Source organism: Nipponia nippon, unplaced genomic scaffold (assembly GCF_047370975.1).
Source record: "Nipponia nippon isolate SJK-2023a ecotype South Korea unplaced genomic scaffold, ASM4737097v1 scaffold_2, whole genome shotgun sequence".
In the NCBI taxonomy this organism is placed as follows: domain Eukaryota; kingdom Metazoa; phylum Chordata; class Aves; order Pelecaniformes; family Threskiornithidae; genus Nipponia; species Nipponia nippon.
In genome coordinates, this window is record NW_028262336.1 from 36,822,516 (window position 1) to 36,849,898 (window position 27,383).

Here is a 27,383-nt window from a genome sequence, read left to right on the forward strand (position 1 = left end):
TTTTCTTCTCCCCTTATCTACCCTGATTTCTCCTCTTACCAGCAACCAGCCTGAAATTCAGAAATATAAATGTAGCATTCTGCTAAGCATATAAAAAGAAACAGTACCACGTCCCTTGCCTTAAAATGAATTTCCTTGTATATTCCAAGAGGTGACCTGGCCCTCCAGATGATGGCTCAGTCCCTAGCACTCTGACATCCCTTGATCCTCTGGCATGCTGTCCTGGTTTTGGCTGTGATAGAGTTAATTTTCTTCCTAGTAGCTGGTATAGTGCTGTGGTTTGGATTGAGGATGAGAATAATGGTGATAACACATTGATCAACACATTGAACAACACATTGTTGTAGTTGTTGCTGAGCAGTGCTTACACCAGTCAAGGACTTTTCAGCCTCCCATGCTCTGCCGGGTGCACAAGAAGCTGGGAGGGGGCACAGCCAGGACAGCTGACCCAGACTGGCCAAAGGGCTATTCCATACCGTATGGCGTCATGCTCAGTATATAAACTGGGGGAGCTGGCTGGGGGGGTGGCGATGGCTTCGCAGGGATGGACTGCGCGTCGGTTGGCGGGTAGTGAACGGTTGCATCACTTGTTTTTCCTGGGTTTTGTTCCTCTTTTTTTTGTTGTTTTCTTTCTCACTACATTTATTATTATTATTATTATTATTATTATTATTATTATTATTATTATTATTATTATTATTATTATTATTAATTTTACTTCAATTATTAAACTGTTCTTATCTCAACCCACTAGTTTTCTCACTTTTGCCCTTCCGATTCTCCCCCCCCGTGCCACTGGGGGAGGAAGGGTGAGCGAGCGGTTGTGTGGTGCTTAGTTTCCGGCTGGGGTTAAACCATGAGACATGCCTTCTTCCCAGCCCAAACCGAAACCACTCATGATCATGGAGGAATCTCATTCCCATGAAAGATAAGCGCTGCACGTGTTTTCTGTGTATCACCACTGCGATTATTTATCTAATAGTCACAAAATAATAAACATATCGGGTAAATCAAATGAAAATTTCATACTTCAGATATTGAGAACTGTGATAAACTAGTTTCAGCTAGATATTGCTCTTTGTCTAGGTTTTGTGTTTGTTTTATTTTAAATTTAGTCTTTCCTTTAACCCAAACTTCCCCTTATGCTGAAATCACACGGTTTAGTTCACTAGTTCTTCAGGTTTTGGGGAGCTTTCATCCTAAAGGTTAGACTTCATCTGCCAATTGGCACACAGCTTGGAGAAAGAGTGGATAAGATACAAGGAGAGGAGGTATCCATGTGAAGAGGGCTGGAAAAGGGATTTAAAAAAGGGCAGGACAAGTTTGGAGAGCACATCTTTAGGGAATAAGAGATGAAGCAGAGATGAGGAGCAAAGTGAGGTGGAAGCATATGGAAAAAATTTTTTACCATGAGAATGGTGAGACACTGGAACAGGTTGCCCAGAGAAGTTGTGGATGCCCCATCACTGGAAGTGTTCAAGGTCGGGCTTTAAGCAACCTGATCTAGAGAAACATGTCCCTGCTCACAGCAGGAGAAGTTGGACCAGATGATCTTCAAAGGTCACTTCCAACCCAAACCATTCTGTGATTCTGCAGTTCTAGGAAAAATATAAGGGAGCAGAGAATGCTTGTTAGATAGTATACTTGCAAGATGAAGGGTAGTTCATCCTGGGGTGTCATGAAGATGCTAGAGCCTTGACACTGGACATTAAACTGCCCATAAACAGTGTCATCCACAGTGCAGGAGATATAGGATATGGGTCTCCTAGCAAACTAAGCATGTCCAGGACATATGCTCAGTCAGTGCCCTGTGATCATCATACTGTCTAAAAGTTAGCACACCTCCTGGTGCTGTACAGCCCATGCCAACTAGCACAGTGCCACACAATGCCTGGGCAGGACACAGGCATGGAGGAGGAACTGTTCTCAGCAGCGAAAGAGAAGATGAGTCCATGAATGATTATTAGCTTTGCAGACAGCTGATGTAGACCTATCTTTATTCTGCTTCCTGACCCCTACATTTTCTTCACAGAATCATAGAATCATAGAATTGTTTAGGTTGGAAAAGACCTTTAAGATCATCAAGTCCAACCCTTAACCTAGCACTGCCAACTCCACCACTAAACCATGTCCCTAAGCACCACATCTACACGTCTTCTAAATACCTCCAGGGATGGAGACTCAACCACTTCCCTGGGCAACCTGTTCCAGTGCCTAATTACCTTTTCGGTGAAGAAATTTTTCCTAATATCCAACCTAAACCTCCCCTGGCACAACTTGAGGCTGTTTCCTCTTGTCCTATTGCTTGTTACTAGGGAGAAGAGACCAACCCCCACCTCGCTACAACCTCCTTTCAGGCAGTTGTAGAGAGCGATAAGGTCTCCCTTCTCTCCAGGCTAAACAATCCCAGTTCCCTCAGCCGCTCCTCATAGGACTTGTGCTCTAGATCCTACCTTCTGCCATGAGCCCGCTGAGCGTGGAAGGTCAGGTATGACTGACACGACTGCTGGATGTAATCTGTACAGATATGCCTGACGAAACATGTTTGCATGCTTGGACCATCCCCAAACCCGGTTCTCCTGGTAAAGTAGAAACCTGAGTGATGGAGAAACCTGTTGGGTCTGCAGGGGACCAGCCTAGATGCTCCAGGTGAATTTGATGACACTTGTTTTTGGATAATCCAGTCCTTTTCTCTGTGGGAGAGTCTCCTGGGGGTCTCGGCAAACCACTCTCACTGTGGAGGCTGATCTGGGGGAGCAGCAACGCATGCTGCTCTCTGTCACACAGCACAAACTATGGTGGGCATAAGGTGCTGCTCATTTTGAGGCCCTCTCAAGGAAAGCCCTCACTGGTCTCCCAGAGTCCACGCTGCCAGCCTTGGCAGCCACAGCTCCCCTCCGGCAGCCAGACGGTGCAGAAGCAGACTCCAACACTTCAGTGGCCCTCAGGGAGCGGGGGGCAGCGAGCCCGTGGCTGCTACACCTTGGGGACTGCGCTCCTCAACCAGGGGCACGCTCTCTCCCTGAACCCTCTGAGAGGTAGGAGAGAACAAGGTGATTTCTTCTTAACGGCGTGGCTGTCGCCGTGGGTGAGTGGGGCGGATGCAAGGGGTCAGGCATCACCTGGAGGGTCAGCGGCCCCCCAGCAGCAGCCGCGCTCTCCCCGCTCCCCGGACGGGCCTCCCGCCGGGCAGGGCGGGCCTCCCCGCCGGGCAGGCCCCCTCACAAGCCCGGAAGAGCGGCGGGGCGCGGTGCCGCCAGCCCTCGGCTTCGCACGGCGCGGTGGGAGGTGGCGCCCATCGGCGGGGCGGGGTGAGGCGAGGCGAAGCTGGGTCCGCCCGGGGGACGCCAGAGCCGGGCCGGAGCCGCCGCGGCAGGGAGGGAGCCAGCGGCTGGTGCGGGGACAGCGCCATGGCCGAGAGATGCGACGTGGTCGTGGTCGGGGGCGGCATCTCAGGTGGGTGCGGCGGGCCGGGGCGGGGGGTCCTGTCAGCGCCTGGGGCGCCGAGCCTGGGCGGCCGGCCGGTCGGTCGGTCGGTCGGTCGCCGGGCCGGGTAGAGGCGGCAGCCGGGGCGCAGCCGGCTTGGGCGCCGTCGCCCACCCAGCCGCTGGCCCGCCCGGCCGGGGAGAGGCGGCGGTACCGGCGTGGCGGAGCATCGCGGCGGCGGCGGCGGCGAAGCTGCGCGGGTGGTCGCCTCCTCCTCGGCCTGAGCGGGTCTCCTCCGGGAAGCCCGAGGTGCGAGTGCATCCCGGCCAGCTCGGGAAAGCTGGCTGAGTACAGCCCCCGTAATTCAGGCTGAATGCTTCATGGTGCAGGCAGTGTTTTATTATTTTTTGTTTTATTATTTTTTGGTTTATTTTAGTATTTCTTAATTTTATTTCTTTGGATCTTCCACTGTCCAGCCCCAGCATCCCCTGAACCTATGTAATTCTTCCTGGAGCCCCTGGAAGTTTTGGGCAGGTGAGGCTATACGCGCTCTGCATCCTCTGCGCTGAGTGCAGGTGTGTTATGCAGAGGCTCTCGGTCACACATGACGAATTTAAATCTTGGGGTACCTTCTGTTTACAGCAGGTAGAAGCATAAAGGAAAAATGCCTGAAATCAGATGGGTCGTGTAGTTAAGTTTCTAGTTCCTCATTCAGCACGGGTATGCATTTGAGAGCGTGAGCAGTCTGGCAGAAATGGGCAGCAGGCCTAGAAGCCTCGTTCCTCTGGGTAGCAATCTGCTAGTTTTAACCTAATCCTGGCTAACAGACCACTGTGCCTGCCCAGAACGAATCTTTCTCTCTCGTGTGTTTTGTTCTGAGATGCACGTGCCCAAATAAATTGTGTATGTGCAGTAGATTTTTTTTTTCTGTGCCTTTGACATATTAAACAGTTGCTTTTTGGCCTGTAAGTGTTGGGAGGTATGCAGTGTGATAGCTCCTGTGCTGTATGTTCATCTCCTCAGTGCGTAATGAGTATGCATACGTCCAGAGATCCAAGTAGTATCTCTTGCCAAACTGCAGACAAATTACTCAAGATGTGTTACAAAGCATGGTTGTATTCATCCTTTTTTTACATGGCTTTTAACTTCCACTATTTATTTATATGTATTTCTAGATGTCTATTTAACCGTTAAATTAAGGTATGCAGCGTGCAATTTGAATGATACACAAAATGCAGTGAACAAAATTGTTGGCCTTATCTCCTAAGGATGATTCTCTGATAATGAATTGCTGAATACTTATTGAATGTTCCAAGTATGTTTATGCGATTAGCAGAAATTAACCAGCGCTTTTCTGTAAAGCACAGTTGATTCTGAACACAGTGTTATGGCTAATTTTTAACTTACACTGTGTTGCACAGCGGAAGTCGATTGCAGAAAATTAACCAGTGGTAACTATCTCTTCACAGCTTCTAAATGAAAACATTTCCTGTGGCGTGTTCTGGTACAGGAGTAGCGCTACAGGTTCCCTCTGTTCAACGAGTTGGAGTGAAAGAGTTAGTGTAACAGCTTTCAATATACCCTTGTTTTTCATGGTTGCCATGGAAATATTTTCATGGCAGGCCTGCACAGCCCACAGATGTTTTTCTGAAAGAGCACTTGGAGCAGAGAAGCAGTGCTATGCCCTATTAAATTGTGTGCTTCGCTCTTAGCTACCTGCAGACAGCAGCAAGTGGCAGGGGGAGTGTAAGGAACCAGTTTTCTGTTTACTTCTTTTTACGCCAAATCTTCACCAAAGCACTCTGGTTTAATGCAGTAGCAACTTTTCTCCTGTCCTCACACAGAGGCTGGCAAAATATACATGTACAAAAATTACTAATGACTAAGCACCTCTCTTCAGTCACTTTCCTTTAGCTACTGTGTACCGTTCCTGATTCACCTTTGTCTTCTGCCCACACGCTTCTCTGTAAATCATTGACCATGCAGCCAGGTGATGGAACTGTGCTTCTATATCTCCTTGCTCTGCTTGAAAAATCCTGCTGATGTGCCAAACTGCTGAAGAGGTCTCTTCTCCTGTCCAGTGGAGAATGAAATATATAATTTTTAAAATGGGTCACTCCTTGGAGACCAGGTTTGGTTTTGCTCCAGATTTGATATGCATTCCTTCAGAAAGTCACTGTTTTTGAGCTGCCCGAAGCACAGCTGTCTGAGACTTTACTGTTACTGCCTTTAGGTGAGGAAGGCATCAGTTGGTGCATGGCTGTAAAACAGCGGAAAGCTCTCGTAACCTTCAGAGTAGGTGTGCTTGAGTTAGCCGCTACAGCCATAGGCAAAGCAGGTAGTTACAGAAGAAACAAAGAGTTGCTGTGCTGATGTGAGGATGCAAACAAACATGTTGCAGCGGTGCCATTCAGCTCTCTCTTTTCTATTTGTTTATTTGGGTTAATAAAAGCTGTCCATTTGCAGTGCTCTGACCCTCTTTGGCAGCAGTTCTGCCCATCTTTTATCCAGATTTAATTAGCAGGGTTTAAAATTTAAAGAGTAAAAAACCTGATAATGGAATAGCAGGGCAGAGGCCTTCACAACCCTGATAGTCACTGTTCTCCTCTGAAGGGGCTGATGTTTTATCTGAAGGTACCACTTCCTTTGCTGAATAATTTTCAGTGTCCTTTATTGAAGGTTTGTTGAAAAGCAAAGAACAAAACTAAAGAATTGGCTAATCTAAGTGTTATGTAATGAAAATCTGTTCAAAATTAGTCTTTATTATTTCTTTCAAGTGTAAAAAAAACATGGTCTGTGGCTTCTCTGAAGATTTCAGGTCATCTCAATACAGTTATGACAACTAAGACATTTGAGGAACAGGAGAATTTACTACAGAGTAGATTCTGTTTTATAAGTAAAACTTCTGCTGAAGCCCTTGAAATTTTAGGGAATGGTGAGGATTAAAAAGAAATATTTTAGAAGAAAATTTCCCAACTTAAAAATGGATATATGAAAACGCTTTGCCGCACACTGTATGTAGTATGCGTGGTACTAAAGAATATTTAAATCAGAAACATAAAAGTTCCTCGTAGAGCTGGAACTTGCATTGTGACAGGTTCTTCTGTTCACTCAGAGCTATCTCTTTTTCCTGGAAGGACTCCTTAAGCACGAGGATGGAAACAACTATGAGAAAACTATGAGGTTGTGTCATCAAATTTGCTTATCTTCTTAATTAATTGAGACACCGATGACAGGAATTTTCTTAAAATCAAAACTTGGAATCTGTTCAGAGGTTTCATTTAAAAACTTCCTCCACATGTTTTCAAAACTGCCTTCCTGTCCCTGCTTTTGCCATGGGGATCTCTTTCTTTTTTTGTTTTAAAATAAGTTATCGGACTTTAACCTAATGTTATGCCAGTCCTATTAAAGAAAATGCTTCCCTTAAATTACTGGTGCACAGATTTACAATTAAAGTGAGGTTAATTGATTTTTATTTTTCTTCCCCTGAAAGGTGAAGCATTTTCTTAATTATGGTGAATGTTATTTGAAGTATGCTTAGTGCTGTTCACAAGCAACTTGTCATGTTCCTGTAAGTTTAGAACCAAAACCTACAGTAAGATAAAATATTTCTATTGAAATGTTAGGGTTTTAAAATATTTACATACCTGTTCTTGTGTTATTGAGATACCACTGTGCTCTATACTCTTCTTAAGCCTTGCTTTGTATTTGTATGAAGATCTAATACGCTGTATAATTACAGTAACTCTCACTGCATCTGTGAGTCAGTTTTAAATTACTTAAAAAAACAAACAAACAAACAAAAACAAAACCAGAAAACAGGTCAGGTATTTTGGGTGCTATTATCTGAAGATGTTCAATCTGTTTTAGAATAGACAGATTTTAACAGCAGAAGGCAAAATTGTTTTTCAAAACAAATCGTGGACATGTTATAAGAAAAGTATACAAGAGATGCATAGCCTCCACCACTTACTTACCAATGTTTTGGTTTTGCTCCCTGGTAGTAATTTACAGTGTCATAATACTCCTTTGAAAAGATGGTTTGCCAAATGAAACGCTATTTTTTGGAGAACATTACCAATCTAGCAGACCTATACTAGATGCCCATTTGGAGAGGAAAAAAGCCCCAAACCAAAACAAAATGTGGGCGTGGATGAAACAGCTGTGCATGATGAGGCAGATTGGACCCATCCGTGGAGGATTGTGACCCTCTCTGAAGGATACCGCCCTCTCCGGGGTGCGCTCAGGCAAAGGGAATCCGGGACATTTCCCTGTCAGTTGACGTGATGAAGCTCTTCATTCACATTTTCAATCGTCCGTCTCTGCATCTGCCATCACGGGCTTCTTCCTTCTGTATTCAACTACTCTCAGAGCTACTGCAAAGGAATATGAGGCAATGAGGTGGAGCCTGCCATTCTGTTTCTAGATTTTTCACAGCAACCTTGGCAATACACAGTAAACAGGACAGAAAGCAGCTGCATTATGTTGTGAGATAGTTTGGTAGCCTAGGCAGCAGGGACAGTGTTGTAAGTCACTGACTGATACATCCTAATTGGTCTGAAAGTTGATTTGATAAGAAGCTTTCCATTCTACCTGCAGGAGTCATCTAATCTCCCAAGGCTCAGAGTGATGCATCATTAAAGAAAGCTTTTCCATTAGCTTATTTAACCATTATGAAAGGGTGGTATTAGGGAGAGTTCATTCTGTCTGTTCAGAAAAAATGTGATAACCACCCTGGCAGGGGCAAAAAAGGTAAGTTAGGATGGCAAAACTTTGTGCAAGGGATTCCTGGGTAGCTGTGATGGAAATACCTGGTGGAGAACATAAGTTTCTATGTAGCAGTTGATAGGGTTACAAACTGCGAAGTCCCCAGGATTTTCTTATCTGTACTGCTGAACTGCATATTTTTTGACAAACAAGATTAGACAAAGGAGAAGCTTAAAGTTCTTCTTTGTAAGAAAGTTCAGTCTATGGTTTACTTGGGCAACCACCTGCAGTGGTGCTTTTAGTTCGTTAGGTTTGTCAGAGTCTAGTCTAGCACTTGACTAGAACCTAATCACACTACAGGTGGTGGCAGGTATTAATCTGCGTTACTGTTTTGGTTCAGATGAAGCGTGTACCTTGAGCAAATCTCCTGATTGACCCTACTTACTGCTCTACAGTGTGCGCCACAGACCACACTGACCAAATGGGAAGACACGGTCTAGGAGCTCACCTTTTGAGCTCCAACCCCTAATGGGATGTTCAGCCTATAAGACCATACAAGAGCTAGTCTGAAATAAAGCCCCTTTCATGCATATAGTATGGATACTGGGTATTCAGGATACAACTGTTTTACTCTGCAGATCTGCGGTTCTGAAGTATTTGCTGACACAGACACTGCAAACTTGCTGTCTTGGGATACTTTTAGTTTTGCAGATCAAAGGTAGTAACATGGAGAGAGTAAGCATTTCAATTCTGTGCTCTTCTTCCATGAAGACACAGTTAAAAATAATTTACTTGGTCATCTTGACTGCAGATGTGCACCTGCATCCTCTGTCTCCATCCTCTATGTATTCTCCTTGCCTGCTTTTTTTTCTTTCTTTAATTTTCTTGTAGCATCAAGAGATTGCCAAAAGATCACATTCTGTGTACTTGTGAGTTTTGATTTGCTCATTTTATTCCTTGGCACCATCAAGGACAGGAGTAATTTTAAAGACACATAATTCAGCGCGCTTCTTCCCCTGTAGCAAGTGACCATAGCGTCAGTGCCCAGCAAATAGCGAGATGTTCATCACCACAGCGATATGAGTCCGGGTCAAACGCTGTTGCCCGCAGTCCCAGAGGCTGTGAGGAGCAGCCCACTGCTAGGGCTCCATCCTGGGTGTGTTCAGGCTGTCTAACGTGATCTCAGGAGTAAGCAAGGACTGGAGGACAGCTAGTGAGTGAGTTGGAGGTGGTCTTATCAAAAGGTGGAGAACTGTGGCAAAAGCTAAGTAGGCATGTTTGTACTGCCTAAGGAGGCAGCCTGAGCAATGCAGGCTTACACAGCCCTGATAGTCCCAGAGGTGAACTTCTAGCGCTGCTTGTAGTATCTTAAATCAGCAGAGAATTTGCTCTATATTTACATAGCTTACACAGCAGCTAATGACAATGAATTAGGTCTTATACATCATTTAGTCAATTGAGAAGGTTTTTCTTCTTCAGAAGTTACTATTCTGTATGTAAACAATCTGGGTGATTTTGGCACACTTCCCACTGGCACAGTTTCCTTCTCTGTAGCACAACTGACAGCTGTAGTTACGTAGGTCTGTTACTTAAAGATAAAAAGCCATATTGTCTCACTGCCCCTTCCCAGAATGGGAGTAGCTTGCCTTCATGTTTTGTCTCAGTTCTGTAGCAGCTACTTCAGAGAGTGCACTGATAAAATGGTAAAGTTTACTACGGTTATAAAAGTTTGCTGAGCAATGCCATGGTGGATTGAACACCTTCCTTTGGTTTTCCTTTACAGAGAATGCGTCCTGATTCACTTACAAAGCTCTCAGTTACGTTTCTGAGATCAGTCGTCTTTCAGCTGGGCTTCAATTTCTTGAGGAAATTGCATTCATCTCATTACAGTTTCAATTGTTTAATTTTTTTTATAGCCATTTTTGAACTTAACATGATTTTCCTTCTGAGCTGATAACCTATTTCATCCTTGTAAACTTATGTCAGATATTACGGTTTTTGCTGCCTTGTGAGATGGTTTGTGAAAATGTGATTGTTCATCTAATTGACTACCTTTATTGCCTTATGGACTGATTTGTGTCTAAGGTTTATAATTTTGTAATGTTGTATGATCCTTGTTTAAAGATATTTTTTGCTGATTTCAGTGGTCAATGACAGTGCACTGCAGTACCTTGGTATTTAAACCATGAATGTCTGTATTCTTTTAAGTAACTCATCAATGCATTTGTATTTTGCACCTTTTCTGTCCTGTCAGTTTTCTGTTCAAACAGCTTACTTAAAAATAATGTCAGTGTGAAGTCCCTTAAAAACTGTATTTGCTCCACAAACAGTTATTACGACCAGTATTTGAGGATGGAGTACTGCAAGGGAATGGAAAGAAGAATAGGCATCAATATCTCAGTTGTGGAGATCCCAAGTTCGGGATAAGTTAGCAGAAAAGGAGATGCAGGAAAGTGCCTGTCAAGCCACAGAGGAGTTGCATTGACTTAATTAAGAAACAGTGATATTATTATTTATGGGAAGAGCAGGCTTCCAAGGAGAAAGAGAGTGAAATATTTTCAGGGGCAAAGCTGCCTATGGAAATTCAACCCATCTTTTTCTTCTCCTGCATTGCCTCTTCTCTCCCCTGTCCTTCTTTGTGCTGCCCCCAGTGCCAGAAAGATGTTCCCACGTACCTAGCAAATATGTGGGGCTGCTGTCCCCACCCCACCCTCAGCCCCAGGGGACTCAGCTACATGGACTTAGTGTTAGGAGGGAAGAGCTCTTGATGGCATCAGGAGCATTAGCAGCTATGGGTGGAGAGCAGGGAACTGCTTAAGGAAATGATAGGCATCAGGATTTTTGTAGGGGGTCTGTGTGTTTGTGTAGAAGAAGGGAGGGCAGGGGACAGGATGGGGGAAACACAAATTGCAGACTGTCCCCGGAAGAAAGGGTAGTCCAGTCTAGAAAGTTTGAGACCTCATGAGACTTCTGGTAACTGGTGTACATGGCAAAATGCATCATAGATGGGCTAATTTTTAACACTGGCTTAACACTGGAGAGTCTGGCTGTGGTTCATTAGAGTCTCTGGCATCGTGCAGTTACAAGGATTAGGTTATGGTGGTGACCACTGTGTGGCATTTCATGTTTCAGGTGGTTAAAGAGTTCCATGCAGTTTTAATTAATCTGAAACCTCCTCATCTTACAAATACTACTTTGTACTATTCAACTTCCTCACGATTTTCAGTTTCCACCATATAACTCAGCTGGGAGTGAGGTGGGTGGGGAGGAAAGATGCCTTTATAGCCTCCTGCCTCCCAGCCAGCTGGTCTTTATCTTGATGGTATAATTCATATATAAAACATTGAATGCAATCTGTTCGGTTGCCTGCACACGGCAACAGCTGATCAAATAGCCAGTTCATACTATGCATCATGATTACCTTGATAGCTTGCATATAAACTTGCATCCTGTTTGCTTGAGTGATAGATCTGTGTTTGAATACATTAAATATTGGAGCAAGACACCTCTTTTGTTCCAATATGAGTTAATTTTTTATGAGGCTAGCTTGGCCAGAGGCTGAATCAGTGAGTTATGCTGAATAGTGAACACAAATGAGGAAAGGAAAGAGTATAAATTCTTTTATTTTATACCTTAGATACTTCTCTTTTCCTCTATGCTTCCTTCACCTTCCCTCCCCCCCCCCCATTGTATCAGAATGGTACAAATGTAATGATAGCATTTTTTTCTTTCATAACACGGATGTTTTTGAGCTGTTTGGCTTACAAACTCTCTCCTGCTTGCACTTAGAGATGGAGGGAAGACAGTCACTTGAAAATCTTCTTATTCAGTAGTTCCCTTTTGGGCTTCTCTGGATGACATCTATATTCTCAGGCTTTGGTGTCTCAGCTGGGGAATGGTTCGTCCTGAGCTGGCAGTCAAGAAATTAAGTGGTCTTTTTGGGATATCAGCAAAGAGCTGGCTGGCATGTAAGGTGATTTATACAGGATGCTGGGAAGTGGTGAGGTTCATCTTCGTTTTTCAGTTGTTCAAATAGACAAAATGTTCACAAATCCTTGTAAGCATTGCAAGCTAGTAGTATCTAGCCTGCGTGTGCATGTGTGTGTACACTTACCTACTTGTATATGTGTGCTGTGATGATGATAGGAATTTCCAGAGAGTCACTGGGGCACGGCTTCGTGGATATTTGAAAGTTACACTGAGATATGCTCGATATAAATCCATAATTATTAGGTGCAACTGGGTGAAAATTGTTAGCTGAAGAACAAGGAAAACATGAAACAAAATGAATAGCCATGGAATGAGGGCATGGTGGCTCTGCTGGGGGCTTTGCTAGCTGCCATGACAAGTGGCCTTCTCTAGATGGATGCCTCTGAGTCACTAGATACTGAGAAATCTGGGTAATTACATGTTACTCTTTAATGTCAAGATATGAGAGTGATAGTCTGTTTATTTTTTTAAGTTCACAGCTTCTATTTGATCATGTATTTTGAGCATTTACTTTTCTCAGGGGACTGAAAAAAAGAATTCTTTGCTTGAGAACATGCAAGATTTAGCAAAACAGATAAGCATTTATCTTCTGAGGCAACGGCTGCATAATTTTGCAAAATCTTCCAGACGTAGCTTAGTCTTTTTTTTTTTTTTTTTTTTTTTTCCCCACACTGCTGTGTATGAAAGGCAAAACTCTTCAGAGTAAATGTGGCTGGCATTTTACTTTCTTGTATAATGTCTTCATAACAGTAATGTCTAAAAGGATGCTTTTAGTAAACAACCCGTATAGTGCCTCAGCCAGTTCATTGTGCTAAGGTCTGTTTGTTCCAATGCTTACTCAGTCACCGAGGCGAGAAGCTCTGGGGCCAGCACGATCGGCAGCTCTAGCAGGGTGCACAGGGGGGTGTCCTGGGCGTGGGGAGCCTCAGGGGGAGCTGAGAGAGCCACCAGGAGCCAGCAGCTTGCGTGACAGCAGCTGACAAGACCTGGGCTGGGCCAGGAGCAATGGCAGACAAGCCCCCCACACCTACAAAAGAAGCCCTTGGGGAGCGCTGGGACCAGGAGTGACGCCAACAGGGTGGGCAAACAGGGCGTGGTGCGTCAGCAGGGGCGCGGCGCAGCAGTTCACACGGTAGCTTGCACGGAAGGGCGTGCAGGAAGGGCGCTGAAGCTTTCTCAGCTCAATCGGGGAGCAATGGTATCCACCGGGCAGAAAGCCATGGCCTCTCTAAGCTCTGCACCCACCACGACTGACGCAGCTTCCCAGAAGGAGCTCCGGTGGGAACAGGTGTCAGGCTGCAGGGTGTGCCCTGCTCTCGAGCCAGACCCAACAGCAGTAGTGAGCACTCCTGTGGGAGGTGTGCCCAGGTGGAGGAACTCCTCCACTTAGTGACAGAGCTCCAGGAGGCGGTGACTAGGTTGAGGATTATCAGGGAGAGTGAGAGAGACTACTGAAATCGCACCCTACCTTCCCTGGGACAGGCCCAACAGGCAGATAGGACCCATGATACGGAGGATTCCCTGTCCTCTCTCCGCCTGGCTGAACACAGTGACTTAAGGGATAGGGGGCAATGGCGACAAGTTCCTGCCCGGCGCAGCAGGCGCGTCTCTTCTGTGACTGCCCCACCTTCCCAGGTGCCCTTGCCTAATAGGTGTGAGGGTCTGCAAGTGGAACCGAACAGTGATGAGGATGATGGTTCATCTAGCTTGGAGGTGTTGCCAAGGTTAAGTTGGCCTATGCCCCGTGTCAAAACCACTTACATAAAAAAAAAAAAAAAAAGACGGTTCATTGTCACAGGAGGCTCTCTTCTCAGAGGAACAGAAGGCCCAATATGCAGACCGGACCCACTTCTTAGGGAAGTCTGCTGCCTCCCTGGGGCCCAGGTTAAAGACGTGAAGAGAAAGCTCCCTACCCTGGTACGGCCCTCAGATTACTGTCCCGTATTGATTTTTCAGGCAGGCAGCGATGAAGTTGCAACTGGAACTCCACGGGCAATCAAGAGAGACTTCAGGGCCTTGGGATGACTGGTTAAGGGATCAGGAGCACAAGTAGCGTTCTCCTCTGTCCTTCCAGTTGCAGGGAATGACGAGGGAAGACGCAGGAAGAGCCAGCAGATCAATACCTGGCTCTGAGCCTGGTGTCACCCACAGGATTTGGGGTTTTTTCATCGTGAGTCGGTTTACACAACACCAGGCCTGCTGGTGACAGACGGGGTACCCCTGTCTCAAAGCGGGAAAAGGATCTTTGCCCAGGAGTTAGCAGGGCTCATTGAAAGAGCTTTAAACTAGATTGGAAGGGGGAAAGGGATAAACCCCGGCTCGCTAGAGAGAAGCCTGGGGGCGGCACGCCAGTGTTTGAGGGACGGTGTGCTAGTGAGGTCCTTCAGTCTGCCCTCCCAGTGGAGGTAAGGGATGGAGATCCACGCGGCAGCAAAGACGCAAGCGCTATGGATGTGTTAGAAACCATGGAAGCGTCCAAGAGCGGTCAGGTAGGAATTAGGGCTTCTCTGCGCCAAAAGGTGGCGGGATCAGTAGCCCAACTGAAGTGCATCTACACCAATGCACGCAGCATGGGCAACAAACAGCAGGAGCTGGAGCCTTTGTGCAGCAGGAAAACTATGACATAGTTGCCATCACGGAAACGTGGTGGGATGACTCGCACAACTGGAGTGCTGCAATGGATGGCTAGAAAGTCTTCAGAAGGGATAGGCAAGGAAGGAGAGGCCGTGGGGTAGCCCTGTATCTTAGGGAATGTTGCGACTGTCTAGAGCTTAACGATGGTGACGATAGGGTTGAGTGTTTATGGGTAAGAATCAGGGGGAAGGCCAACAAGGCCGATATCACGGTGGGAGTCTGTTACAGACCACCCAACCAGGATGAAGAGGCAGACAAAGTATTCTATAAGCAGCAGTGTCACAATCGCTAGCCCTTGTTCTTGTGGGGGACTTCAACTTACCAGATATCTGCTGGAAATACAATACAGTGGAGAGGAGAGAGGCTAGGAGGTTCCTGGAGCGTGCGGAAGAGAACTTCGTGACACACCTGGTGAGGGAGCCAACTAGGGAAGGCGCCACACTGGACCTCTTGTTTGCAAACAGAGAAGGACTGTTGGGTGATGTGATGGTTGGAGGCTGTCTTGGGCACAGCAATTGTGAGATGATAGAGTTTTCAATCCTCGGAGAAGTAAGGAGGGGGGTGAGCAGAACTGCTACCCTGGACTTCTGGAGGGCAGACTTTGGCCTGTTCAGGAGCCTGGTTGACAGAGTCCCTTGGGAGGCAGTCCTGAAGGGCAAAGGAGTCCAGGAAGGCTGGACATCCTTCAAGAAGGAAATCTTAAAGGCGCAGGAGCAGGCTGTCCCCATGTGCCAAAAGACGAGCCATCAGGGAAGAAGACTGGCCTGGCTGAACAGAGAGCTTTGGCTGAAGCTCAGGAAAAAAAGGAGAGTTTCTGACCTTTGGAAGAAGGGGCAGGCCACTCAGGAGGACTACAAGGATGTCGTGAGGTTATGCAGGGAGAAAATTAGAAGGGCCAAAGCCCAGCTGGAACTTAATCTGGCTACTGCTGTAAAAGAAAATAGAAAATGTTTCTATAAACACATTAGCAACAAAAGGAGGGCTAAGGAGAATCTGTGCGGGGGGAACATAGTGACAAAGGAGGAGGAAAAGGCTGAGGTACTTAATGCCTTCTTTGCCTCAGTCTTTAATAGTCAGACACCAGTTGTTCTTGGGGTACCCAGCCCCCTGAGCTGGAAGACAGGGATGGGGAGCAGAATGAAGCCCCCATAATCCGAGGGAAAATGGTCAGCAACCTGCTACACCACATAGACACAAGTCTATGGGGCTGGATGGGATCCACCCAAGGGTACTGAGGGAGCTGGCAGAGGTGCTCACCAAGCCACTTTCCATCATCTCTCAGCAGTCCTGGCTAACCGGGGAGGTCCCAGTCGACTGGAAGCTAGCAAATGTGACACCCGTCTACAAGAAGGCCGGAAGGAGGATCCAGGGAACTACAGGCCTGTCAGCCTGACCTCGGTGCTGGGGAAGGTTACGGAGCAGATCATCCTGAGTGCCATCATGTGGCACGTATGGGACAACCAGGGGATCAGGCCCAGTCAGCATGGGTTTATGAAAGGCAGGTCCTGCTCACTAACCTGATCTCCTTCTCTGACGAGGTGACCTGCTTAGTGGATGAGGGAAAGGCTGTGGATGTTGTCTGGGCCAGTTCTGTTTAATATCTTTTTCAGTGATCTGGATGAGGATCGAGTGCACCCTCAGTAAGTTTGCAGACGACACCAGGTTGGCTGGGAGTGTTGATCTGCTGGAGGGTAGGAAGGCCCTGCAGAGGGATCCCAGACAGGCTGGATCGATGGGCTGAGGCCAGCTGTATGAGGTTCAACAAGGCCAAGTGCCGGGTCCTGCCCTTGGGTCACAACAACCCCATGCAACGCTACAGGCTTGGAGGAGAGTGGCTGGAGAGCTGCCTGGTAAAAAAGGACCTGGGGGTGTTGGTTGACAGCCGCCTGAACATGACCAGCAGTGTGCTCAGGTGGCCAAGGCAGCCAATAGCATCCTGGCTTATATGAGAAATAGCATAGCCAGCAGGACTAGGGAAGTGATCGTCCCCCTCTACTTGGCACTGGTGAGGCCACACCTGTAATATTGTGTTCAGTTTTGGGTCCCTCACTACAAGAAGGACATCGAGATGCTGGAGCGTGTCCAAAGAAGGACAACGAAGCTGGTGAAGGGTCTAGAGCACAAGTCTTAAGAGGAGCGGCTGAGGGAGCTGGGGTTGTTTAGCCTGGAGAAGAGGAGGCTGAGGGGAGACCTTATCGCTTTCTACAACTACCTGAAAGGAGGCTGTAGCAAGGTGGGGGTCAGCCTCTTCTCCCAAGTAACAAGCGACAGGACAAGAGGAAATGGCCTCAAGTTGCGCCAGGGCAGGTTTAGATTGGATATTAGGAAAAATTTCTTCACAGTGGATGCTAAAGGGAAGCCCTATGCAAGGGCAGAACAGCTGTGGCTTCAGTGCAAGCTGTCTTCATGCCATGCTTGGCAGGGCTTGAGCTTAAGGCACCACCACTTTTCTCATCTCACTCATAACTGGCCAGGCTCTATATCACTTAACCAGGTGCAATGCCCAGGACAAATGTAGACTGAATGTTTTGAATGTTGGTTTTAAGAACTCTGCTTAATAAATACTGCTCCCTGCACTGTGGATGAATCATCTAGGAGCACTGCCAGGGAGAAGAGATCATAGAAAGTTGGGACTAGAGTTTATGCTCACATAAAGTCACATTAACTGATGGGGACGCTCATACTGACCTCGGTGACAAGGTTACAGAACCAGTGCTCAGACAGAAAAACTCATTGCCTCAGCTAGACAATGAAATGCAAACAGAAATAAATTATATTTGCTCATAGAGTGCCATATCCTAGGCAGAAATGTTATGTGCTTTGTACAAATATTTTAAGTAAATGTACATTTTAAGCAGAGGGGCAGATTGATAATGTCTTTTTTTGTTCCTTGGGGTTTCTGAAACTGTAATTTTATTATTTTATTATTCTTTAAGTTCTCTAATGTTTTAGGTGAGTGATATTCATTTTAATGGCATTCATTGCTGCGCAGTGATAGAGTTTAGGAAGAGAGAGCATCTCCCCCCATGGTCAAAATACTTGTATCAAAAAATAGTTGCTTTGATACCTTTCACTGTACTGTTCAGCATGTGGAGGTAAGGCACTGAGAATAACCAAGAGTGACAATTTACAGAGACCCAGCTCTACCACGTTTTTAGGTTCTGAACTATAATTTTTGTATCTTTCTTTCATGAGATTGAGTCAGATATCTAAAGAACCTTTGTAAAGGTGGCCTAAATTAGAGAAGTTAAAAGGTTACCTTCACCCTGAAAGCATGTGGATGTAGGTGAGGGGCTAAGTTAATAAAAGGTATTGTCAGGTTGCGGTATCTCTTTGTCCTTTTAGCCCTTTGCTTTTCGGAAGTATTGTCACCTAGACAATTCTTGGAGCAATCTGGATGCTGTGTACCTTGTCTTGCAGCGGACTAAGAAAGCAATGAAGCAGGAAAACTGACTGTTGTTCATGCTCACCATTTTTGATAGCACTGTGCCAGCCCGATGTGAACTGAGTTTCAGGCAGTGTGCTCTGTATCTCTGTTGTAGTGCTCCCGTTACCATTCTGAGCATGTCCCTTGAATTTATAAAGGGATAGTATTCTTCACAAGAGAAAAATCCCTTGACCTTTCCATAATGTGAGGAAAGTTACAAAAAATGACTCTGTCACCTTAACTCACCCAGACCCTGGGCCAGTGTTGGTTTTGCTTTTTTGTTGTTGTTTTTTTTTATTTTGCTTACAATCCTTATCTATAATGCCTTACAGGCATTATTGCCTGTAATGCCTTACAGGCATTGTTGTCTCAAGCCATTATTTCAATTAAAACATTTTAGCTGGCTAATGATGAGTGACAGAGGTAAAGGTGACCAACGCCAGGTTCAATGGCTCAGTAATCGGATTGTGTTCATTAGAGCAGTCAACACAAACGAAAACAATGCTATTAAATTGCAGTTTCTAACACAGTAATGCAATAAACAAACTATGGAAGATTTGAAGGAGAAAACCCACTGGTGCAAAATGGCTGCTTAGCTGCATGTACGTACGTGCCTTTTCTCTGATTCTGCCCTCCATCCCTTCAGTATCGCAGCGGTATGCAAACTGTATTGCGCTAACGGCACTGAACTTACAGGATGTTTTTGGGTCATCTCTTAAAAGGAGGTCAGAGAACCCTGAGTATAAACAAGGAGGCTTTTTATTTGAACTGTAGAGTAATTAGGTCTAAGCAACAGCAAACAGAGTTCTTCCATTAACTGAGCTAATTTTTAGATGCTAGGAACTTACCCAAAGGCTCTTATGGGTCGAAGGAGTGTTTTTCTGCATCCCCCCAAATTTACCTGAACTGCTTGGAGCATATTCCTTTTTATTTCTTCCTGTTACCCTAGGTCAAAAGCTGCAATTGTGTTGACCACTAACAAAGGGGTTCTCCTCAAAAATTCTGTGGTGTTAAGACAGGTGGATTTTGTTTCACTGGGTACAGTGCAGCAGTTTTGGTCAAAATTATTTATTTACCATGTGTATTTTGTATATATTTCTGAGAAATGGAGAGTCAGACATGGTAGGTGAGGGTTACTGTATGCAGACAACTAATAGTTAGGGAAGTTGTGTTCGCAATGTGATCCCACAGCAATGCCGGCTTCTATAACTTTGTGTAGGTTTTGACAGATTTGCTGTTTTTTCTTAACATTTCAGCTACTTCAGGTTTCGTGATTTTTGTGAGACTTGTCACTTCATTAAGAAAAGAAATTAAATTCCTGGTCCCTCTGGGCAAAAGGCTCAGACTCAAAATCAAGAAGACAAATACAAATCTTGAGATTTCTAAAATAACAGCTTCAAGATGTTAAATGGCCAGGGACAAAGGTGGTCTGACTAATGTTTTTGAATACTTGTGCTAAGAAATACTTGAGTTCACTTACCTTAGTGACCCTGAACTCAACTCTTACTTGTTTATGTATAATAAATTATGGTATGTTTCCTTTTCTTGCTATCAGTCTTGTGAAACATTTTTACATCCCACTATTTCTCCATTCACCCCAGGGCAGAGGACTGTGCTTGTTCAGCAGGCTGAGTCATTATGCCATTTCCAACGCGCATGTTGTGACAGATCCTCATGTTGAGCCTCGTTGCTATGTTTGTTTACTGCCCCGGACCTCATCAAGAGTGCTCAGGCTCAGACTCGGGTGCTGCGGGCCGTTTTGCCCGCTGGCTCTGGGTAAAGGAGCATCCGTTACCTGATGTTTCTGCAGACAGTGATTTAGATGTGGCCGAACAGGTCAAGAGTAAGGAGGAAGTCCTCAAGAAGCTCGTCAGTTTTGCCTTTATTTCCAAGGTACGTTGCGGCAACCACTGCTCAGCTTGAGCTCTCAGCTGGCTGCCTGGAGGATGGCTTGGCGTGCAGCTGCTGCACCTGCAAATACCCTGGGAAAACCAGGTGTTAGCCCCTGCTCAAACACATGTTATCAAGGGGGACGCTGTCAGCAATTAACCAAGACGGTGTAGAGCTTGTTCACACACGTATATCTAAGTTGTGGAGGCACAAAAAAGGTAAAAATCGGCTCCTTGCCTCTTTTAAAAGTGTAGGATGTCTCTAACCTACATGTACAGCCAATGTTTGTATGCAAGTCTCAAGTGTCTGGCATCTGTTACAAATGTTAAAACTCCCCTGGGCTGTATTTTGTAAACATATCTTTGGTGTTAAGATAAATAAATAAACAAGAGAGAGAAATATGAGTGAATTTCATGAATCTGAGGAAATCCAGGTCTGAGACATGTAAGTTTTGCAGTAAGACGTGGAAGTAAGTACAGTACAAGTCAGCCTTTCTTTCTGCACAACTTACAGTTTTAGTTGGAGAGAGAAATTTTTAAGGTTATAAAGTAAACAAATTTTGACAGCCATCTTGGAAGCTATTAAAGGAATGCCAGTGGCTTAGAGGCTCTTTCTTTGTCCCCTACCTGAATTTAAATTTAGAATTTGTAGATGATTTTTATAGTTGCATATATGAGAGAAAAGAGATTTTTTTGTTCTTAGAAGGGAGATAATAAACATGGAGGAACATGATAAAGTAGTGAATAATACAGAGAAGGTACATCAGGAACTGTGGGAATTCCTTCAGAAATAAACTTTTATTTCCAGCTTTATAATCTAGCCCCCTTGAAGTTACCCGCCCTGTCCCTTGTATACTGCGAGGGAACTGGGTGTAGCCCAAGGCAGAAATAAAATCTTGCTGATGGGCTTGCTGTTGTGTATTGGTTGTCTAGCCACCCAGTGTATGACAGAGGTATCCTGTGAAAAAAATAACTAAATGGAAGAAGGCACAAGTATCATTTAGAGAAGTATCAGAGATGCAACTTCCAGTTGTGTCCTTTCTAATGAAATTTTTATGGAAATGATAAGGTAAAAGGGTATTTCAGTAATTTTGCTCCTTCCAGGCAGAATCAGACTGGTGTTACAAAATTTCAATTCTTTTTTTTTTAAATTTACTTTAATTTTTTTTTTTAAATAGTCAGCGTGTTTGACTTTAGGGCTTCATTGTAGCCCATAATTCATGGGGGTCAGATGAAAAATGTGACTCTTGTCACATTTGTCAATCCAAATGAGAGTTTGGATTCTGCCCTAACACAGAAATTTAAGATTTTCTCTTAAAAAAATAAAAAATCCAAATTAGTTGTTCTTTTAATATAAGAAAGCTGTTAATGCTAGAAGTGAGGTTATAATGAAGCTGTTTAATCAAATGGTGCAATTTAAGATGTTTAGTAGGTACAGAGATGTCAAACAGGGAAGAAATAAGTTGGAACTGAAGATGAAATAATTATTGTGATTATTACATTTGAGTACGATCCTTGTGAATGCAGAGTGCTGCATGATGGAGAAACGATTTACATGGCTTGAACTTGAATGATAAAATTCTGGGGGAGGCAGTCTCTCGCCAGTATCTCCAAGTGGCTGCGGTTGGGTACCGGGTTGCTATGGTAACGGATGAAGGCTTGCCTGGTTAAACATCATCTAAGCACAATGGTATTTTCAGTCTGGGGCTTCAAATAAGACCTATCATCTTGGCTTATTTGTCATCTGCATTAATTATCTACCTATTGATTCTCTGAGCAGAACTGCAGGTGAGGCTGCTTAACTGTATGTTTTCCACTACATATATGGCGCTCTGTTGCCCCTTGAAGAAAGCTGACCTGCAATGGAAACTGGACCCAGTTACTGTCCTCTGCAAAGTGGTGGCAAAAGTCGTTGAGCCCTTTTATATTGCAATTCAGATCTGATTCTGTTGAAATGCTCCTGGGGAGGAGGGGAAGGTGCCACTGGGTGACAGAACATTATGCATGAAATGGGAGTAGCAACAGCATCAGTCATGTTTTTGGATGAACTTTACATTTGAATGTGGTTGGTTGCCTCACTTGTGAGCAATGGGGACGGTATTAAAGATCTGCCTTCTGTTAGTGATGTGCGAGGGAGTGAGAGGTAAGCCAGAGGCAGTGCTGCAATGTGTGAAACTTGTGAAGGGTTAAACTTCTCGAGGGGAGATCTTGCATCATGTATGACAGATTTTTCCGGGCTTTGCTTCACAGGCTTTGTGCATCCTGTGTTTATGGCAGCTGGTGTATTAAGCACAGAGAGGCCACTCTGACTCTTGACCAGAGAAGAGGTTGTGGTTTGTACGAGTTTCCTGCATCAGGTCTTAGTTTCTGAAAAGCAAACCTCAACCTCGTGCCCCAATATTCATGTACTAGTATTCATTTCCATTTTAATGTGTTTCTGTTGCTGTTCCTGGTACCTTATCTGTCCTTGTATCACTTTGGCTCGGAGCTCTCCCTCCACAGCATCCAGTCCTCTCACTGTTATTACAGTAACAGTCCAAGAGCCCATTTGGGATCTTGGGTCCAGCTCCAGGGAACAGGTACGGGGTGATGTGGCAGTACTGTGATTCCACATGTGTGAGATACCAAAACCAGCAAAATTCCTGCCTGTCAATATTGCACTGTACTGTGGTATCTGTGACAGCAGTCTTGCCTTATCCTGTACTGTGCATGCCTGATCCAGTCCTTTGCTGTGCCATCTGACCCTCCTGAGCCTCTGCCTTCACTTCTTCCACCTTCTTCCCCCAGTGACGTGTTTGGCATCTCCGTCAGTGATGAGGGAGAGGAACTAGAGGTAGGCTGTGTTCCCTGCCTTTGTCAGCAGTTATCTGCATAATTTCTCCAGCAAAAATTTGGAGCAGAAGAGAGCTGTCATGAAGGTGAGAGAAGGAAGTGGACCACTAGCCCTTGAAAAAGAGTAAGTGGTCAGGTGGTGCTTAGTTTGGGAACCCTGTAGGCTGCAGCATTCACTATGGAGTCAAGCCCCAAGGATACATCTCTGCCCCTACAGAGATCTGATCTGCTGGAGGATGGGCGTGGGGCAGCGAGATCTTAATGAGCCCAGTCCTCCCTTCAACACCGGTTTGTTTTTTTCTATTCCATCTCTAACAGGTACATCTGTGAATGTATGGAGAAAAAAAAAAGGTGGCACCTGCCCCAAAATAAATAGTAGGGAGTAAATAGTAGGTAGGTGCAACAGGGTGGATGAACGGTGCATAAGGAAACACGGAGATGGTATCTGACCACCACAAATTGGCTGAGTTTCAGTTGAGTCTAGAGAGCTATCCTTTCACAAGCTTCCCTGTGTCTTCAGCTCTTGGGAACAAACTGCCTTTGTTCCCAGCTGTAGTGAAATCTTTATTCATTAAATTTTAATAAAGAAAGTCAAATCTCATATTCCTTAATCTGTGTTGGTAACTGAATATTATTAATTGATTAGTCAGTACCTGTTAGCATGATAACCCAACAGAAACCTGCAGTGATGACAGCCTTCAGGTTATGTATTCATTCTGTAAATTATTAATAACTACTATTGATCCTCTCCCAACTGATGAAATATTTTGTCTTTTTTGAAGAGCAACTTTTTTTTTTTTTTCTTTAACTGGTACACTGTATTTATTTAGGAGTTTTGTGGCCTATTTTTCCTTCAGGAGCCAATCTCTTTTTGGAAGTTGTTTGAAGGGGTGATCCTTGTTGCACACCATGACTGTTTTCTGTATTTTGTTCTTCCTTGGTATCCTCAAATATTTGTGAGTGTAGTCAAGGCCACTGATCCAGCCAGATGTTTCTGCAATATAATTTCCTCAATAAGGAAGTACGGAAAGACCTTTATCAGTGTCATTACTGGTTTTCTCACTAACACTTATGTGAAAACCCAAGATAAATAAGCTTATGAAGCTAGAAATAAAAGCAGGACAGTATGATCTTTAATGGAAGCATCTGCTGCTTTTCTTCAGAAAATGTCAAATCCTTTAGATAGATATGTCTACACCATTGTCTCTTTTTTACAGATGGGAAAACAAAGAGCTTAAGTGATTTAACCAGCACAGTGCAGCAGGTTCACTGCAGTGCTGGGAACAGGACCTGGTTCTCCTACTCCCAAGCCACAAGTTGACAACCAGGATGTTCTGTAGCACCTTTAGTAGCTCTCATTAATATTCTTTCTCTATCCAGGGCTGCCATATTTTCTTCATTATCATTTCATTCAGTCCTGCCATGCTGGCTTTGACCATCTGTTTTTCCTGCCAGCGCTTTTGACATTTCTTCCATGGCTACCATATGCTTGGAACAATCTGCTTGGACTATTCCTTTTCAAAAACTACATGTACTAGGACACAGAGAGGAAACTGATTGCCTGCTGATGGTGACACGGCAGAGAGCCAGAAAGGATAGCTGCATTATGATGTACGAGTGTGGCTTCTAGCCTGGTCTGTGCTGAACTTTATTCAACACATCCTGTCAGTTTGAGGGGATGACGCAACGCTCTAGAATATAACTCCTCTTGTCCCCCTAGAAATTCACAGACATGTGGCCAAAGCAAGAGCCTCAGTTTATACAATCTCGGTTTGTGTGCTAAAGTAAAAGGCAGAGATGATCTTAAGAAGTTGAGAGGTTGCGGGCTGTATTCTCTCCATGTTGTGCACCCTTTCTAGTTCCCTTCATTCCCATAGCAGCTTGACACACTTGCTGCAGGGCCCGATGCTAATATTTTCCTCTGCAATTATGAGGATTTATGGCATCAGAAGTAAAATGAGATGTTTCCTCCTGTATTCCCGTTGTTTCCTCTCTTGGTGTCTCAGCTTCAAGAATTGCAAGATGGAAATAAAAGTGTATGAAGAAAACGGATGAGGAATGAAACAATTTTGGGGGTACACTTACACATATGTTTTCTTCTTGTTGCCACACACAAGTGCAAATTCTGTCTCTTCTGAGTCAGACCATGTGTTCTTCAGGAGCAGAAACCTGTGACCTGACTGTGTGGGAACTTTGCTAATGTACTTTAAAATATTCAGAGCTGGAAAGCAGACACTTAAACCAAGCTTCAGGAAAACTTCTGAAATTTAGGACAGTCCTAATAAAACTTCACTTCTTCCTTTTTTTGTTGGGGTTATAAAAGATGACATGCTGATGTTAGAAAACAGAAAGCTGTCCTCCCCAAGTTCTCTGCCTGGCTGGATGACTATCATCATCCAAGTGCTGGCTTATGCATCAGAAGAGCTGAGCACGTGGTGCAAAAGGTGGTCAACGCATGTAAAATTTGACCACTAACTGTTTTAATATGTGGCTTCAGTTCCATTTCATGACTATTGTTTGGTTGGTTTTTTTTTTTTTTAATTCCACCTCACTCCCCTGGCAAAGTGTTTGAATGAAAAATTCAGGATTTGGATGGATAGCTATGTGAGTGTTTACACATCAAGTCACAAAAGCCATGGGGTGCATATACAGAAGTATTCTTTAATTGTTTTTCTTTTTATCTTTTAGGTCTCTCAGCCGCCAAACTGTTGACTGAGTCAGGTTTGAACGTGGTGGTGTTGGAAGCCAATGACAGGGTCGGTGGAAGAACTTTCACCGTAAGGGTAATTATCTCCAAACCCATTTATACTACATATACATGCATATAGTATATACTATACATATGTATAATTATACACATGTATGGTGTATGTGTATATATATGTATAGTATACATATACTATATGACTAGTGTACATAAATGTATTTATTTATCTTTCCTGCTAGAGGACCTACTTGAGGGAAAATTTCTAGAGCACTAGCAGGTGGGAAATTTCCTGATATTGTACTAGCAAGAGTAGGGAAAGACTGGCATGATGGTGGGGACAGAATATTTCTGTGATCTGCAGGCTCTGGAGTCATCAGTCCTTTCCTCTGGGAAGGAGAACATGATTAGCTAAGTTTCAAAATCACTTCCCGGGAAGAGACACTGGAGAAATCTCTATGAAAAAACACCCATAAGGCTAACCATGCAGTGGAGAGCCTTGAGCTGAACCGTAACAAGCCCCGTAAGGAGTGATGTAGGCTAGAGGAATGGCAGGGGTGGCTGGGAACTAGAACCAGCATCTCTCCCTTCACTCCTTTTACTTACTGCACTACCTTGACCTGGGAGGCCCTCTCCCACTCTGCTCATTAGAAAATCTTACCTGTGCTACTTCCTGTACAGTCTGTTTTGAACTAGTTGTTGGCAAGGTGCCTGACTGAGCAAGAACTGTGCAGTTGTCTCTGACTCTGTCCTTCTCTCTCTGCCTGTCAGGCTCTTTCCTCTCATGTTTGTTAAGGCTGTAATGTAACAACAAGCCAGCTAAGCTGGTTATGAACTCCTTATTTGAGATTCTGGGTAATCACCACACCAGAACTCTACCAAAGAACTGAAGTTTTCCATGGGGAGAGGAATCTTGGCCAAAATGCTCTGGGAGTATTTCACTTAAAGAATTCCTCTGGATTGCTCTTTTAACTTGTGTGCTATTTACAAAGGACTTATCTTTTTTAATCTCTTTTTTTTTTTCCCCCTTTTGTGTGTTGTGTGTGATCAACTAGAATAAGCAAGTTAAATATGTGGACCTCGGAGGAGCTTACGTGGGGCCAACACAAAATCGTCTCCTGCGGTTATCTAAAGAGTTAGGAATAGAGACGTATAAAGTGAACGAAGTTGAGCACCTGATACACCATGTCAAGGTAAGATGCTCTCAAGCATGCTGCTGTAGACAGGCAAGTTGTAGTGATCTCCTTTCTCATTATTTTCCATCCATGCTGCAGTGGAGTATACCTGTTTAAGTATGCATCATCTGAGTTTCTTGGAGCAAAATAAGTATGTTGGTAATGAAGAACTCATACAAATTACTATATGCATGCACATCTACATGTGTGCCCTGTAGACGCATGCTGTTAGCTGATGCCTTGGTTCAGGTGTGAGCTTTTAGTTAAAAGCTCTCAAAAAGCTTCACTGTTTATTGACAGTACAACTGTGACTCTTCTGTACAGGTCAGCTCTCATATACACTACCCCAGGTGTCTGCAAGTCCCGTTTGGAAGTCCTAGAAGTATCTTCAGTCAGGCTGAAAGTTTCTCAGGATGGGCTTCCTAAACCAGTGACAATCATTATCCTGACTGAAAGAAACGTGAGAGGTTAAGTCTGGTTTTGCTAATGGGGAAACTAACATGCAGAGTAGCAAAAGGCATTGGAATAGTAATTGCAAAAGGCTCTGGGAGTCAAACGTTCTTGTGGAGGCAGATCTAAACGATCTGTTCATGATCTGA

General features: G+C 44.6%; 1 protein-coding gene across 4 annotated transcripts in view; it reads left to right on the top strand.

Annotated features, from left to right (window-relative positions):
* The first annotated feature begins 3,270 nt into the window (after positions 1–3,270).
* LOC104015759 (amine oxidase [flavin-containing] B) overlaps positions 3,271–27,383 on the top strand; it is a 66,311-nt gene continuing 42,198 nt past the window's right edge. For 2 of the 4 annotated variants that reach the window (XM_087757266.1, XM_087757265.1), the window contains exons 1-3: positions 3,271–3,456; positions 25,594–25,688; positions 26,665–26,802. In XM_087757266.1, the coding sequence (XP_087613392.1) occupies positions 3,411–3,456; positions 25,594–25,688; positions 26,665–26,802 (279 nt within the window). In that variant the 5' untranslated portion in view covers positions 3,271–3,410. Of the gene's footprint in view, positions 3,457–3,902; positions 3,961–25,593; positions 25,689–26,664; positions 26,803–27,383 lie in introns of all 4 variants that reach the window. The other 2 variants (XM_087757267.1, XM_087757264.1) reach the window with 2 other exon arrangements.